The sequence below is a fragment of the Pogona vitticeps genome, chromosome 11 (genome assembly GCF_051106095.1).
Source record: "Pogona vitticeps strain Pit_001003342236 chromosome 11, PviZW2.1, whole genome shotgun sequence".
NCBI classification, from domain to species: Eukaryota; Metazoa; Chordata; class Lepidosauria; order Squamata; family Agamidae; genus Pogona; species Pogona vitticeps.
The window spans coordinates 8579699-8597474 of NC_135793.1; the positions used below are offsets into that span (position 1 = coordinate 8579699).

Genomic DNA, 17776 nt, shown 5'->3' on the forward strand with positions numbered 1-17776 from the left:
CTTGACAGACCGATAAAAGGATCAGCAGAGGTGGGACCAGAGGAAGGAAGGAAAGAAGGGGGCGGCTGTGAGCAGAAGTGCGAATGGCATTGCATCGAATGTGAACACGAAGCTCCTGAATCAATCCAAAGCCCTTGTGTGTTCACTAACGCTAATTCAACCCTAATACAGGCTGCAAATTAAATTGCAGTGTAGCTGCAACCTTAGCTGGATTTACCAAGCTTGGGGTGCAAAACCTGTCACTCTGTGGACTACGGAACCTATTACCCCTCACTATTGACTGTCTTTGAAAGGAGTTGGAGCCCCACATCTGGAGAGTTGGGGGAACATATCCCCTACCCTAGCATTAAACCATGAGGGAACCATTCGGATTGGCAACCATGGCTCTTTTGCTGTTTTTCCCACTGTAACTCCCCTCGGTCCTCACCTTTAGCTGTGCTGGCCGGGGTTGATGGGATTTGAAGGCCAAAAACATCTGGAAAGATGCAGTTGGCCAGCCTAGCAGTGCGTCAGCCTGACAGGTAGAAACAAGTAGGAATCCGAGGGCCTGAGCACATTGCTGGAATAAACTGGCAGAGGGAAATTTTTTTCTTTCTTTCTTTTTTAAAATTGGGCTAAAATCAGGTGGACTTTAGCCCGAATCTAAAACGTTTGGGTCTGTAGGTTTGTCCTCACCACCGCTGTCACCTCCTCCTCCCAGGACGACCCAGGCGAGAGAGCAAGCCAGGCAGGTGAATAAGGCAGGGAGTGAGCAGAGGGGCAGGTAACCGGGGGGGGGGGTAGGTAAGTGGATCACGTTGCTAAAATGCCTGCTATCTGGTATTGCAGTGCATCAAAGAGTGGGGAAAATAATAATAATAAAGGCTCACATGTACGGAATTGATCTCTCTCTCTCTCTCTCTCTCTCTCTCTCTCTCTCTCTCTCTCTCTCTCACACACACACACACACACACACACACACACACACACACACACACACACACACACACACACACACACACACACACACACACACAAATAAACTGACCTGTGATGATGGAGGAATAAAATAACTGTCACACATATAAAAATACGCAATCGCCTTCAAAATTAATTGGTCCGTGCATGTGCCTCGTATAAACACTCAGATTTAAATTGATGCAGAACATGCCAAACTCCATTTAAATAAGAGGTTTTTTTAAAAAAAGTCGTGGGATTGGGCTCTGGGTTTCCACAGGAAAAAAAATCTTGGTTTGATATTGGCCTCCATACATCTTGTAGAAGAGGTCCATAACCCTATGAGGGAATTCTTTTCTTGAAATCCATTTCTTAAATCCACTTCCTTCTAGATTTTTGAGCAGGCCTTTTGCAGCTGTGGCATTTCTGACCTTCTTTTTATCTGCAGCCTTGAATATTTTCAGCTGTGCATGTTTTAGCCGCAGTCACACAGCGCTTCTTCATCGGCTTTGCGGTCTTTGGACACAGGACGGCCGCCCACATTGTGTCCAAAGAGAAAAAGTGCTTTGGTTAAAGAGCGGATAAAGGAGAATCAAAGCTGTGCACGCCCTTGGCATGCATTCCTGTCATATAACCCAGTTTAGGTGGAATCGCTGTACTTTAGACAGAAATACAGTCTGCTGTCTCCTCGCAGTGGTGAAGACTGTGATCAGGTGACCCCTACACAATTTGTTGTCCAGGTGCTCACTGTGGATGGGCAACTTCAAGGTCCCTGCTCTCTCCTCATAGGGTCCATCATCTTTAAAGCTTGGTCAGTGGTCCAAATGAACTTACTCGACACAAATTATATTTTAATGAGAATCTTAGAGACGTGTTTGCTGCCATTGTCCTACACAGTAATACCCACAGTCCTGTAATGTGCGTAGGGGTGTGTGTCTGTGTGTGTCTGTGTTTGGGGGGCACCTCTGTGAGTCTCCCGGGTGCGCTTGGTCTCACCTACCACTTCAGCCGTTTTCACGTTGCCCACAATCAATCTCTCCTGCAGACTAGCGTGGCCGTGGCAATCTGAAGCACTGAGCCGAAAACAATTAAAAAAGGAAACCCGACAAAGCGGATAAGGTGCATTGTCATGCTGAAAGCAAGAGAAGACGGTTGACGTGCAAACAGAATTGAACAACGAACCAGCGACAGGCCAAGCCTGGCTACGGAGATGATCCAGGTGTGCATTGTTCATCAAGGGCTGCCAGCTCATCATCTGGAGGTACCTCCCTATCATCAAGGTCTTCCAGGCAGTGGTTTTGTATTGCCTTGTTCAAGTCCCTTTTTTTTAATTGCTTAGACATTTGAACTGCCGTTGAAAAAAGAGCAAAGGATTTCCTCCAGAGCTTGCAAAAGTTACTCCCCCCCCCTTTTAATATATATATATTTAACTACTGCTCCCAGGATTCACCACAGTCACAGCTTGTGCTGGCTAGGCGATCCTTAGAGTTGTTCTGTTAAAAGCACTCTTAAAGTGACTTTTCCGAGCTCTGATTCCTTGTATAATTTGGGAAACCACTGCCCGACTCTAGGAGGCAATTCATAACAAAGCAGCATGTTTACATGCAATGTGTATGGAAGTTGACACAATTATCTGCATTCACTTTTTTTAAAAGCCATAAATCCGGGCTTACTAAACCAGCATGTGCTGCCGCCCCTCCCCATATGGAGAGGGCACCTGAGTATTTTTCATTCCATTACTTATTTATTTCCTAGTCTTTAAACACTGTCCTTGATTCTTAATGGGATGCTTAGGGTCATGTCTTATTTTGGTCTGGAAATGGCATTGCCTGTATGACAGAAATGCTTTCTCTGTAATATTTTTGCCTCTTTCTCATATTGATCCTTGATGATTGTCAAACATATTCAGCCTTCCTTCTTGCTTTGCTACCCACAATCGCTTTGTGAGCCCCCACATACAAGAGAGGGCAATCACAGAGAATCCATTCCTGTTGGAAAGAGTCCCGACCATCATCTAATCTATCCCCTTGACAACACACCAGTGTTAATAACAAGTACTGTGGTTTAGACCATCAAATTCTTTCTTCTTCTCAAGCCAGGGAACTTGATTCAAATGTTACTTTTTTGAATGACCGCTCGCAGAATCCCAGAATCCACCATGCTGAGTTGTAGCCCCCAAAATGCTAAAATTTCCAAACTCTGGCTAGTAGAAATGGCAGTCTAGAACTGAGGGTCCTTTTGGGTTTCTGAACTGTTCGGAATTTCAGCTCCTAGAGGCCCTGCCATCCATAACTCATGACAAGAAAGGGTAGGAGCTATATCCCAGCCATTTGGATGGCAAAGATTTCACACGACTGTTCTAACTAGTACTCGCGAAGGCTTTCACGGCCGGGATCTAATGGTTGTTGTGGGTTTTTCGGGCTCTTTGGCCGTGTTCCAAAGGTTGTTCTTCCTAATGTTTCGCCAGTCTCTGTGGGCGGCATCTTCAGAGGACAGCACTCTGTGCTCTGGTGTAGTTGGCTTTGGAGTGCAGTATTTATGGCTGTGAGATAGGCTTTTGTCTTTTTCTGTAGATGGGTGATTAGTGTGTCTTGTTGTGGGTGTATTGTTGTGCTAAGGAGAAGAGATTATCTGTCACTGTGGTTGATGGATGTCATTATCTGGTCTTTTGTGTGTAGTGATCCCCGGTCCTTGTGGCTGGGTAGAGTTCATTGACCTTTTGCACGCTGTATTTTTGAGAGCTAGGAGTCAAGTTTTGTTGAGCTTCACACTTTCCTCTTTTTTTGTTGAAGTTCTGCTGGTGCTTGTGGATTTCAATGGCTTCCCTGTGCAGTCTGACGTAATGATTGCTGGTGTTGTCCAATATTTCAGTATTTTGAAATAGAATTGGACATGGGAGGGGGGCGCGACGGACCATAGCTTGTTATGCACATCATCTCTCCTCCCAACCCCCACGGCCCCAATTCTCTGTTGTCACTGTCAGGCTTTGCAAGAGCAATATGTCACGATGGCTCAGAAACTGAAATGGTGGAAGGGCGACCCTACAGGATTCACTTACAAAACCAACACTCCTTCTGCACACGGAATACTCATGTTTATGTTGCATCAGATAAGATAAGCATCGGCTACAAAATTAAATCCATTGTGGAGTCGATAAGCCAAGCGATGAGTCTTTTGTGGAGTGACAAAGAGAGAGGGTGGGCATCACTAGCCTCTTAATGCTGATTAAATCTGGTGAAATGGTCAAGAGGGCAAATCTCTGCACTGAAATTGCTGGTCCAGCATGTAGAGCTTTGGGCATAAGTCCAAAGAATCAAAGCTTCCAGCGCAGTCTAGTGGACAGGTCTCAGGAGACGTGGGTTGGAATTCCCACATGGCCATAGTATTTATTTATTTATTTATTTATTTATTTATTTATTTGTTTATTTATTTGATTTATACCCCGCCTATCTGGTCCACTGAAGAGTGGATGGCAGGGGTAAACCAACCCTTGAGTATCTCACAAACCTTGAAAATCCCATGAGTGTTGCTGCTGCACGTTGAGCGTAACTTGACAGCCCATAAGCAGAACCACAAAGCTTCCATATCCTGGGTTTACATAAACAATAATTATACACCATTGCAAAAAGCAGAGCAAAGTATGCTGCTTATATACTGTCCCATCGCCCTCCAAGCACTCTCTGGGCAGTTTACAAATTAATTATGCCAGCTAAACATACCCTAGCAAGCTGGGTACTCAATTTTCTGACCTCAGAAGGATAGAAGGTTGAATCAACCTCGAAATGGCTACCTTAGCCTGGAATCCAACTCAGACCATGCGCTGCATCTTCACTGTAGTATTGGAGTTTAACCACTGCACCACGAGATGCCATCAAATCAATTCTGACTTACGACAACTCTTTTTCTAGAATTGCCTAGGTACGTAGTAGTCAGAAGTGGTTTTCCATTTGTTTCTTTTGTGGGTATCCTGGGACTGTGCAGTTTGCACAAGGCTACACAGGCTGGCCTTTCTGGGATGCACCGTGGGGAACTGAACTCCCAGCTTCTGGGTCCGCAGCAGGATGCCTAAATCACTGAGCTATACAGCCAGCTGGGTTTAGATTTGGTGCAAGAAAGGATGAGCCGCTATGGCTGCCAGTTCAGCAGCTTAGCAGTGTGGATTTTTTTACACACCTCCTGAAGAAGCACTAAGTGAACACAACCTGTGAGCCCACAATGCTGGTTCCTTAGTGCTGAGTCAGCTGGTAGTGGCAGTGAGACAGAAAGGAAGGGAAACTGAGGCAAGGCTCCTCTAGCTTCTCCTGCCGAAATGCCGTCTCATCCTACAACTATTGTGTAGGAAAATAATAACAAAGTGAAAGGGATCCTTGTCAGAACTTGGATATACAGTATTAAGATTTTGGACCAGAGCCCCAAGAATGCCACCTTTGGGGTATTTGGGGAACGATCGTCCAGAAACGCACAAAGACCATCTCTAGTTTCAGCCCAACCGAGGCCTTCCTCAGGGAATTAAAAGTCTGAAAACATCTCATAAACCACAGGCAAAGGGCTAGTAAACCTGGTTGAAGTTTGCTCTTTGTGAAAGACTGGAAGACATTTGTTTGAAATTTACTGTATAAGAGATATATGCATGCTTTTTATTTTCCCGGGGAAGGCCCCAAGATGGGTTGGATTAAATTTGAAACGTCCCTTGGGTATTTGAAGCGTGGTCTCTTTGCTTGTTTCCTATCTTTAGAGCAGAGCAGGCAACCTGTCTGGGTCTAAAGGTCAAGCTTCTACCACCGACACCTGCTCCAGGACATGGCAGGGTCCAGAAATGATGATGATGGGGGGGGGAAGAAATACCAACATATGGAGGGAAACAGCTCAGGATGGTCACTTGGAGCTTTGGAGAAGCTTCGAAATGTGCCTGGGGCTACGTATGGCCCGCAGACCCATATTCTGCCCACCCCAGGTGAAGGATACAAGTGAAAAACAAGACAAAACTCCAAACACACAATCCTGAGGAATCAGCAAGGAGAGGTAGGCATAAGTGCCAGGAATAAGGGCACTGAGGTGGCCCTGTGTCTCTGCCTCAATTCTCCGTCCCAGGCAGGAGGTTAGAGGCCAGGGTGCCCACTGCTAGCGTACTCAGGGAGGCGGCCAGCAAGGATGCGCAGGAAAGGGGCTGCGTGTTTCGCTGGAGCCACTGGTACTCCTCCTGCAGGTGGCGTCTTTGTAGTTCGGGTCCGATGTGCTGGCGGATCAACTTGTGGTAGTTGTCGATGTACTGGATCTGCAGAGAGAAAAGAGGAAGAGTGAAATCGTCCCTAGCAGTGGGTTCTCCCTGTGTGTCCCTCTGACCTCCTTCCACCCAGCCCCCAGCTCCCACCCACCTGCTTCTGGGACAGGAGGCTGACGTTGATGAGATTCCGGGCGTAGGGCACCAGGGACACCACCTCGAAAGTCAGGTAGGGCTCTCCGGCTGCCTGGTACTGTGGCCGACAAAGAGAGAGAGAGAGAATAGTCAGGGCTGGCCTCACTGTTGGGTAGGCAGCTGCCTCGAGCAGAAGATGATGTTGGATTTCAGGAACAGGCAGCAAATTGTTAGTTAGGTTATCTTTGTTTTTCTGAAGCCAGGGGTGGAGTGAGAAGTTTTGGTAGGATACCCGCCTTCTATGCAATCTGGCCAGTTTTGGGTACCCTGCTCGTTGAGTGGCGGACCCCGCTTGCTACTCTGCCTCGGAGAGCGAAATACCTTGGAATAGCGCCGAGAAGGACCTGTTCTCTTGCTTGCCAGCAGAACTGATGTCTCCATCATGCATTAGCACACTTTCCATTCCATTTTTTAATTTATTTGCTAATCTTTAGACACTGTTCTTGCTTCTCAATGGCCCGGTTAGGGTCACATCTTATTTTGGCCCTCAAATGGCATGGCTTGCGTGAAATGATGATTGCCAAACAGTTGCATATGTGAATGAACCACACTACAGGGAAGAACAATTACATTTGTTGGTGTTTCTTTTAATCAACAGCAAACATGACGTGGGAACTACAGCTCATAGTCCTTCTGCACTACAACCTATTCCTGATTTGGACTGAATATATTTATATTTTAAATTTCCCCAATATAATTTAAGGCAGCCAGGCTGGAGGTGGTCACGGACTCTGAGAGGCTGCTCAGAGATTTATCCGTTGATCCATATCCGCCTTCCACTCACTTCTGCAGTAGGCCACATTGACCATTCAACGGATATTGAATGGACAATACCCATCTCTGGATATTGTCTTATCCAAATCCTCTTCTTCTCAATGTTGCTGCTACTGGAAAACATCCTCTGAGCTTGACTTTGTTGCTACTGCCCCTGGATCGGAGACTACCGATGTATCGGGCAGACAAGAGCCTGCACGCTTCCTTTGATTGTGCAGAGAAGACCCTTAGAAAGGTAAGAGGGAAGAAACCTCAGCCAAAATACCAACCCCCCCAAACCTGCCCCATATATTTCTAGCTGGTAGCAAAAGTGATCAGCTGTGTGTGCAAGGCACCTCACCACCCACTGACGGGCAGAATCTTGTGGCTGATTCAAAGATAGGCAGGGAAAAGGCATCACCTTGGTCTGTGCTTCTACCACCAATGCAATATCCTCCAAGCGGATCCCAAATTCACCGTCCTTGTAATACCCAGGCTCTGGAAAGAGAGAGGGTATATGTGTGTCGGGGGAGAGAGAGGCAAGTCCTCTGGGTGGCCTGACCGAATCAGCGAGATAATCAAAATCATTTGGTAGCTTTTGTTAAAAAGATAACAGTAGCATTTGCTTAAGAAACGTCTCAGCCTTAGACTGCCAGCAGCCCCAGACAGCACCGTCAATACTTTGGAACGGTGTGTGTAAATATCATACGTTTCGGTTCAGTCAGAACCGAGGGCTCGATCAAACTATTTTTGTCCACTGCTGGGACAGGTTGGTTTGCTCCTTCTTTCAGCGATCACATAACATAATCACGGGAGCAAACCAAACTGTCCCCAGAGTGTTCCTACTACTGTATATCTTTCTGAACCCCTATCAGGTATATAATTTTTTGGTGGGAGTAGGATCACTTTGGTTTGATTCATTTCCTGTGCATGTGGTAGCTGGAAATGGACAAAAAAAGAAGCCTTCCCCGCCATCAAGGTTCCTTCTGATTGGAAATTCCAATATTGTGAAGTGGCTTAATAAGTGAACCATTTCAAGGCATCTGCAAAGTGAAAAGTAAATGTTCAGTGGAAGAGCAGAAAAAGTGGAATTTCATTTCAGACTCTGCTAGACTATTGCTGAGGCTTTGCATCACTTTAAAAAAAAAGAAAAGAAATTACGTATTTGATTTATCTGAAGAAACTGACACAGCACGTTTTAAGGTATTTGTGCACATTTGTATTTGTCTAAATAGTGAAAAAGTTGTATATTGTATGCATCTATTTGTCCAAATACAGTAGTGGAGAAACATATAAAATGGGGGAAATAAAGGGTTCTGATCTGGAGCTAGGAATGAATCTAGTGCCATCAATTAATGCTCAATCTGCAATGTGGAGGCAAGGCACCCACCAGTTCGTTCGTTTGTTCCTTCCTTCCTTCTATTCATTATCAGTTCCTTCCTTCCTTCCGTTCATTCATTATCAGTTCCTTCCTTCCTTCCTTCCTTCCTTCCTTCCTTCCTTCCTTCCTTCCTTCCTTCCTTCCTTCCTTCCTTCCTTCCTTCCATTCATTATCTGTTTCTTCCTTCCTTCTATCCATTATCAATTCCTTCCTTCCTTCCTTCCTTCCTTCCTTCCTTCCTTCCTTCCTTCCTTCCTTCCTTCCATTCATTATCTGTTTCTTCCTTCCTTCTATCCATTATCAATTCCTTCCTTCCTTCCTTCCTTCCTTCCTTCCTTCCTTCCTTCCTTCCTTCCTTCCTTCCTTCCTTCCTTCCTTCCTTCCTTCCTTCCTTCCTTCCTTCCTTCCTTCCTTCCTTCCTTCCTTCCTTCCTTCCTTCCTTCCTTCCATTCATTATCTGTTTCTTCCTTCCTTCTATCCATTATCAATTCCTTCCTTCCTTCCTTCCTTCCTTCCTTCCTTCCTTCCTTCCTTCCTTCCTTCCTTCCTTCCTTCCTTCCTTCCTTCCTTCCTTCCTTCCTTCCTTCGCAAACCCTTGTGATTTGCTACCTTCCCAGCTCTCCTCATACCAAGAATCCATCTTGCATTAGCAGGACTTTAGATCTTGTGAAACAAAAGCTGCTGCTCTGGATTTTTAACTTCCAAAGCATAATTTGGCACATCAGGGATCCTGGATTCAATCCGAGCTCTGCTTTGGGCTTCCTCGCTTCATTTTGGATTGACTCAGAAGTGGGCAACCTTTCCTCCTCCCTTTGGTTTGTTTCTGGAATAAATTCTGAATCCAAAGTCTGGAATGCTGGGAGTTGTGGTCCGAAACACCAGGAGGCTGCCGGACTGAGAAAGGTTGCTTGATGTATCCTAAGATGTGTATTCATGATGGCTACTGCAAACTAATTGGGTTACCATGCACCAGAATACAATGGGAGACGTCTTGTGGTTCCTGTACTCAAGGTGAAGGTGGAGAAGAAGAGGAGGATGAGAAGGAGGGGAAGGAAAGAAGAGGAAGCAGCACCAGCAGCCAACGAAGCTTGGTGGTACGAGGGCTTGGGAAGATTAGGTGGCACTTACCAATGGAAGTAAACATGCCCTTTTCCAAGGGGATGTTGTTCGACTGGAAGCCCACTGGCCCTAGAAGGGAGAGAATTAAGTTATTTCTGTTGCCAGAACCAGCACAAGAGGTGTGGATTGCCAAAGGAGCTGTTCTGCAAGACCTGAACCTAAGAACCCAGATCCCTTGGTTGCTTCAACTGGGCATACAGGATCCCTGGTACACCCGAAGAAGCACACCACAAGTGGCTCACACAAAATACAGAAGACACCATCTTATCCTTGGTCAATCTAACTCGGTAATTAGAATGCTCTTTCTTTGTTTCTCTCTCTCTCTCTCTCTCTCTCTCTCTCTTTCTTTCTGGAGGGGCGACAGTCGTCTTTTCAAAGGTTTCTTTTATTTTATTTTGTGGGCTGCCCGGTCCAAGCCTGATTGAAAGACAAAGAACCAATAATAACTAAGACCAGAGACCCTGAAGTTGGGAACCCCCAGTTAAATGCACCTGGAGCGTAGATTCTGCAGGCACACAAGAGAGGTATGGTAATTATTTCCAAAAGATGTATGGTAATTCTTTCCAAAATTATACAAAGGATTTCTGATGTCACCATTGTAGATATAAAGCTGCAAGTGTTATACAGTTTGGCGTCTTCTTTCATCTTTCCTTCTGACAATGCATGTGCTTCTTTGGGGCATGTCTAACTGGCCATCCTGTAGATCCTTCGAGGTGGAATCTGGGCCCTTTTACATACAAAGCACGTCCCTTCCTAATAAAATATGACTGTTACCCCCCCCCCCCCAACTCCTTCGTAAAATGGCTTTAATGCTGCTTTGAGAGACAGGCAGTACTTTTCAGGCTGTGTGGCAGGCAGACATTCAACAAGAGAAGCTTCCCCTATTATTCTATCACCATACACATCAGGTGATATACTCTTGGTCCACCTACCCAGTATTGCCTGCCTTGAGCCTTGACTGCCTGATGTTCTCTGGAGTTTAAAGCACAGGAGGATCAATATCCTCATTATTATTTGCTACCTGATCCTTTTAATTGGTGGTACCAGGGATTGAACCTGGGATGTCTGGCGTGCAAAGCAAGTGCTGCACAGCTTTCATACCATTGAACTCCTCCCACTCTGTCTCACGGGGATCTGGTGGCTTTCCAATCATTGCCGAAGTGCAGCTCCCAGAATTCCAGGCCAGCATGGGGAGTGGCGAGAGACAATGGGAACTGCATTTAAGCGAACATATGGCATGCTGCATGTCCCCTAGCACTACCTTAAATAATAATAATAATAATAATAATAATAATAATAATAATAATAATAATAATAATAATAATAATAATAATAATAATAATAATAATAATAATAATAATAATAATAATAATAATAATGCTGTCAAGTCAACGTTGACTTATGGCAACCCTTTCCAGGGTTTTCTAGGTAAAGAAATATATAGTAGTAGTTTGCCATTTTCCTCTTTTGGGGAGTATCCTGAGACTGTTAAAGGTTAAAGGTTCCCCTTGACAATTTTTGTCCAGTCGAGTCCGACTCTAGGGGGCGGCGCTTATCCCGCTCTTCAAGCCATAGAGCCAGCGTTTGTCCGAAGACAATCTTTCCGTGGTCACATGGCCAGTGTGATTTAGACACGGAACGCTGTTACCTTCCCACTGAGGTGGTCCCTATTTATCTACTCACATTTGCATGCTTTCAAACCGCTAGGTTGGCGGGAGCTGGGACAAGCGACGGGTGCTCATTCCGTTGCATGGATTCGATCTTACGACTGCCGGATCTTCTGATCCTGCAGCACAGGCTTCTGCGGTTTAGCCCACAGCGCCACCACGTCCCTATCCTGAGACTGAGTAGCTGATAATAATAATCTTAGAAATGCAGAGAGGAAAGGACCCTGTAGTAGATCAAGTTCAGCCCCTGCCAAGGAGGCACCACGGGGGAATTGAACTCCCAGCCTCTGGCCCCACAGCCAGAGACCTCAACCACTAGGTGCTGGGAATCCAGTTCTTGGCTTTTTAAACGAGTTGGTCATCATCTGAGACTAATCTGGTACTGGATACAGAAGAAGCTTTGTGAAAACCTCAGGGTTATTTGTTCCTTTAAAAACCCACAAAGCTCTCACCCTGTTGTAAAGCTAAACCTGAAAGTAAGCAGCCAATGACCGAGGAAGGCAGAATCCTGGATGTGGCGGCCAGAGTTTCAACGTCTTGCTCAGATTATTGCCATGGACAGTTATCTTTAAGCAAATGTGCACAGTTTACAGGGGAGGCAGATAGAAGGCAGGCCCAAAGTGCCAAGAATTTCTGGCTCTCAGTGGTTTAACTCAGGCAACGCACATCCCGCCCAATCCATGTGTTGAAACACAGAAAGATTCAGGTGGAACCAGAATTAGATTTTCTGTGTAAAAGGATTGTGAGTTTAGTTAGTGGTGCAGTTACTGAACATTATTCAACTATATGGAAGCATTATATCCTTTAGCCGCTAAGACAGGATAGACTTATTTTATTAGTGTTCTGATTTATTTTTAAAAAAATGTTCTTTGCCATTAAATTGAAAGGGCCGTTGACATATCTGCTGTGTGGATAGTGAGTCCTGAAGGTGTTAAAGAAGACTATACTGTATGTCATTTTATCTTATCTATCATGGATTTTATTTTAACACTGGCTACTCTATTATACTGGCCTTTGATAAAACTATAATAAAGAACGTCAATCAATTCTGGCTCTAAAATCCATTTCTGGAACTGAGTTGCATTTTTTTTTTTAAAAAAAATTCTAAGTGCACATCTCCCACGTTTTCTAAGAATCAAACTCGTTGTTATGAGGAATGCTTATACCCAACAAACTGTCCTGTTTTTTTTGTCTCACCCTAATATTTCCTCCAAGATACAAGTTTCAGCAATTGGACTTGCAAATTAAACCCACGTTTACTTTCCAAGGACCTATCAGGTCACTGGACTGAACTGAAGCACACTAAATGCACGATGCACAAGTGGAGTGAGAAACAGATGTGTTTCACCACTCGTCTTCCGAAGACTCCCTAAAGTGTACCACCTAGTTTGACCCTGGGTGACTATACCACAGAGCTTCATTCAGCTGGTGGACTTTGAGCTTTGAGTGAGAAAACAATGTAGATCCCACAAGCATGTGTTCTGGCCATTCCTAATTTGCAGTGGGTTATAGAATTTAGCTTCTACCAGAAGTTGGCTTCTCACAGCAGAGATTCATCCCATAAACAGTGAAGGGCAGAGCAGAGGCGGTTTGATGCGCCACCCTGCGTGTCTCTTACATTCGTGGACAGACAAGAAGTTGCCAATGCCGTGTCCCGTTCCATGGCCGTAATTGAGCCCAACTTCCCACAAAGGCCGGCGAGCGAGGGCCTCCACCATTCTCCCTGAAAAATAAGAGGCAGATTGTGTGGAGAATCAGAACTGATAATATTTACGTTTCCTACACCTTTCTTTCTTTCTTTCTTTCTTTCTTTCTTTCTTTCTTTCTTTCTTTCTTTCTTTCTTTCTTTCTTTCTTTCTTTCTTTCTTTCTTTCTTTCTTTCTTTCTTTCTTTCTTTCTTTCTTCCTTCCTTCCTTCCTTCCTTCCTTCCTTCCTTCCCTTCCTTCCTTCCTTCCTTCCTTCCTTCCTTCCTTCCTTCCTTCCTTCCTTCCTTCCTTCCTTCCTTCCTTCCTTCCTTCCTTCCTTCCTTCCTTCCTTCCTTCCTTTCTTTCTTTCTTTGGGCCAAACGTGGTAAGAGTCTAGCTTTGCAATGACAAGGGGATGAGTTGTATCTGCAAAATCAATTTATCTCTAATAAGCAGAGTTTTAAAAATAGGTTCTAAGCTATAAAGCTCTGAATGGCTTGGGCCCAACCTGTCTCAAGGAGCACAACTCCTTTTATGAGCTTGCCCGGGTGTCAAGATCATCAGGGGAGGCCTTTCTCTCAGTCCCAACATCTTCACAGGTACACTTGGTGGGGGACACAAGAGAGAGACTTTGGAACTCCCTCCCACTGGAAGCTAGGCTGGCCCCACCTTTGCTCTCCTTCTGCAGGCAGGCGAAGACCTTTCTCTTCAAGCAAGCTTTCCCTCAGCAACAGGTTGCCTGAGGGGGGGTTGTTAAATGAATTGTTGTGTCTTAGTACATTGAATGTGTTTTGTTTTTCATTTGCTGTGCAGTAGTGTGGAATTTGGTTATTCCTAGTATTTGTATACTTACTGTTTTTAGCTTTACATATTGTCTTTTAATGATGTAAGCTGCCTTGGGTCCTTCTAAAGGAGAAAGGTGGGGTAAGAACGAACGAGCAAGCAAGCAAGGAAACAAACAAACAAAACCACAAATAAATAAATAATCTTACACTGGGATAAACAAACAAGCTTAACATCTTGAGGGAGCTTGGCTTCTAGTGATGGTCTCAGTGTAATGTCAGTTTGTTCATTCCTTCGTTTTTTCCACCTCTCCCTCCCTTTCCTATAAGGCCACAGCAGTTGAATTCCAGTCAGTTGTTATTGCCACAAATAGGTGTCGGCAAATCTGGAGAATCTGGTTGTTGTTGTTTAGTCGTTAAGTCATGTCTGACTCTTCGTGACCCCATGGACCAGAGCACGCCAGGCCCTCCCGTCTTCCACTGCCTCCTGGAGTTGGGTCAAATTCATGTTGGTTGCTTCAATGACCCTGTCCAGCCATCTCGTCCTCTGTCGTCCCCCTCTCCTCTTGCCTTCACACTTTCCCAACATCAGGGTCTTTTCCAGGGAATCTTCTCTTCTCATGAGATGGCCAAAGTATTGGAGCCTCAGCTTCAGGATCTGTCCTTCTGGTGAGCACTCAGGGTTGATTTCCTTCAGAATGGATCAGTTTGTTCTCCTTGCAGTCCAGGGGACTCTGAAGAGCCTCCTCCAGAACCACAATTCAAAGGCATCAATTCTTCAGTGGTCAGCTTTATTTATGGTCCAGCTTACACTTCCATCCATCATTACAGGAAAAACCATAGCTTTGACTATTCGGACCTTTGCTGGCAAGGTGACATCTCTGCTTTTTAAGATGCTGTCAAGGTTTGTCATCGCTTTCCTCCCAAGAAGCAGAAGTCTTTTAATTTTGTGGCTGCTGTCACCATCTGCAGTGATCATGGAGCCCAAGAAAGTAAAATCTGTCACTGCCTCCATATCTTCCCCTTCTGTTTGCCAGGACGTGATAGGACCAGTGACCATGATCTTAGTTTTTTTTTGATGTTGAGCTTCAGACCATTTTTTGCACTCTCCTCTTTCATCCTCATTAAAAGGTACTTTAATTCCATCAGAGTGGTATTATATGCATATCGGAGGTTACTGATAGTACTTCCAACAATCTTAATTCTGGCTTGGGATTCCTCCAGTCTGGCCTTCCGCATTATGTATTCTGCATATAAGTTAAATGAGCAGGGGGACAATATACAGCCTTGTCGTACTCCTTTCCCAATTTTGAACCAATCATTTATTCCATATCCAGTTCTAACTGCTGCTTCCTGTCCCATGTATAGGTTTCTCAGGAGATAGATAAGGTGATCAGGCACTCCCATTTCTTAAGGGCTTGCTATAGTTTGTCGTGGTTGACACAGTCAAAGGCTTTTGCCTAGTCAATGAAACAGATGTAGATGTTTTTCTGGAACTCTCTGGCTTTCTCCATAATCCAGCGCAAGTTAGCAATTTGGTCTCTAGTTCCTCTGCCCCTTCGGAATCATGCAGTTTGTTTTTAAAGTGGGTCTTGCAGCTGGCCGCCAGAATATAGAAGTAAATCATTATACACCATTTGAAACAGGCAAAATGCTTTCTTTAGATATTGTTTCACTGGTCACATCCCCACAAATAATCTGTCACAAGATATATGCCTTTCGCTTCTCTCTTGGTCAACACACTCAGACACACACACACACACACACACACACAAGTTTGTACACAAACATACACTCACCTGATGTCCTGGATGGAAAGACAAGTCTGAAGAGGTCGATGTTGCCCATCAACACACGTGTGTAGGCTTCCTAAGGGATGGGGAAGGGGGTGGGGGGTGGGAAGAACAGTGAAATAAAAGGATTATCCTAACTGACAGAAGAGCACTAGAGGGGTCTCCAGCCCTCTCCTCAAGACCGGAAATCTGTAGCTCCTGAATATTCAGCAAAGGACACATGCATGTTTCTTACCTACACACAAGGTGAGTGGCAAGACACACTCAAAACACAAAATGACTTGTATAACTAACAAGCCACACAGAAATAGGTGGCTGGACTCTAAGAGTACATTCAGAGAGGCATATAGCTCATTATTTGGATCACTTTGGATGCCATTTGGTTTAAATCAAATTACGGTGTCCACATCCATGGATAACTAAGTGGCTTAGATTTCTGGATCCAAAGGCTGGGAGTTCGATTCTCCACTTGAGCCTCCTGGGAGAAGAGCCAGCCTGGGTGGCCTTGGTCAGGCTGCCCAGTCCCAAGGTTGCCCCTAGAGGAAGGGAAGGGTAAAGCACTTCTCTGAGTATCCTGTACCTAGAAATCCCTGAAAAAGGGTCACCATAAGTCAGAATTTGACTTGATGGCATACCTATCTTGACTCAGAGTGATCCATCCCGCCCCTTTTTTAGAGGTGCCCTGCTCCTTTTTGGCATAGCAGTAGGGCTACAAGAGTCTGGGGTGTTTTTTTTTTTTTTTACTTTGCAGTTCAGAGCACTCCTAATTAGCCTGTACTGTATAGGGCTGTGGGTGGTGTCATCTGAGGTTACAACTCTGTGACACATTTGGTGGATTGCGGCACTTAAATGGGATGACAGAGAACTCCTTCTCCTCTATTTTCGTCTACTCTGCCGCTTGAAAGTTTTAAATTTATCTTCCGATTGATTCAGTGCTCTTTGAGATAAAAGAAATGGCCACTAGGTACCACCATGTCACTTACTTAATTTAACAAGCAAACAAAAAAGGAAAGTCGTTGTGGTCACTGAACTAGGGCTCTGGGAAAAGGCACTGCAGGGGTACAAAAGGGAGTGTCATTAATCAAAAGGGGGACACACTGGGGTGATTGAAAGACTGGTCTGGATCCTTCTCACGGGAGAAAAAGCACTGATCAGTGTGAACAGAGTATGTCTCTTGCTCAAGTGAAAGATAAAATACACCACACTGAATCCTTTAAGCATGAACCAGACTACTCAACATTCCTCCATCAGAAGGTGGCCTTAATTCCCATCAACCTTGGACGGCCTGATCAAAGATGAGGCACAAGGAGAATAGCAGGACATCAACATCTGTAGGGCTGAAGGTTCCTCGCCCTTGAGCAAAATTATGGAAAGAGAACTTTTGACCCTCTAGAATGATATTTTGGACTTCCGCTTCCAGAATCCCCAGTCAGCATGGCTGAGGTCAAATGGACTGTGAGGGATGTATTTCCAAACATCTCAAGGGCAAAAGTTGTTGGAGTTCTTGCAACTTTGCATGTTGCCTGGAGTAGGTTTGTTTGGGAGGGACCTTCCTGGGTTTGGGTAACTGTCAAATCTATCCAGCACTAACCAATCATTCATTCCCTGCTTCTGGATTCAAAGAGAGTCCCGCCTCTCTGCTTAGTGCTTTTTCCCTCTCTAGAGTCTGTCGAGGTCTGTTGGTGAAAAGACTTGTGTTTGTCAGTTTGCTGTCTAATCTGTTCAACTGTAAGTAAATGAAATGTTTTTATTCTTCCTACTAAAAAATGTCTCAGAGCGAGCTATTGAGACTGTAAATGCTGGTTGATAAGAAAGGGGTGGTCTACTTTGACAAACTTGTTCTGCTCTGTGATTCCCTGCACTTCTGCTGCACAGGTAAAGGAATTTAACCAGACCTTTAAAACTCTGCAACAGAGGTTTCCCTATCCCTGATTTAAATAAATCAAATCTGTGGGGTGAAGACTGGAGAGGAGTAAATCTCCCAACAACTCTTCACTTTCACCCGAAGGGCTTAATTTACCCAGAATTCCCCATCTTTCGTACATGCTGCCTGAAATCCTGTTGCTTTGCTTAATAACAACTAGAGTAGTCCCACTGAATCAGTAGGGAATTAGTGAGTCAAGGCCCACTGATTCAAAGGACCTCCTCTAGTTGTGTCTTACTACCCTAAACAACAAGGCCTCAGCCACTCTCTTTTATTATACAGCATGGTAGGGTACATAGAGTGACAGACCAGGGCTCTAG

The 17776-nt window shown here is 44.9% G+C and overlaps 1 protein-coding gene across 2 annotated transcripts in view; it reads right to left on the reverse strand.

Moving 5' to 3' along the window:
- Positions 1-4008: 4008 nt before the first annotated feature.
- The window catches only part of XPNPEP2 (X-prolyl aminopeptidase 2), a 38603-nt gene continuing 24835 nt past the window's right edge, over positions 4009-17776 (reverse strand). Inside the window, exons 16-22 of one of the 2 annotated variants that reach the window (XR_012081342.2) lie at positions 15539-15608; positions 13811-13863; positions 12891-12995; positions 9615-9674; positions 7527-7603; positions 6312-6410; positions 6172-6211 (exon numbers count right to left, since the gene is read on the reverse strand). Coding sequence is in view for 1 of the 2 variants with exons in the window: in XM_072981034.2 (XP_072837135.2) it covers positions 6011-6211; positions 6312-6410; positions 7527-7603; positions 9615-9674; positions 12891-12995; positions 15539-15608 (612 nt within the window). In the remaining variant the exon portion in view is untranslated. Of the gene's footprint in view, positions 6212-6311; positions 6411-7526; positions 7604-9614; positions 9675-12890; positions 12996-13810; positions 13864-15538; positions 15609-17776 lie in introns of both variants that reach the window. The other variant, XM_072981034.2, reaches the window with a different exon arrangement.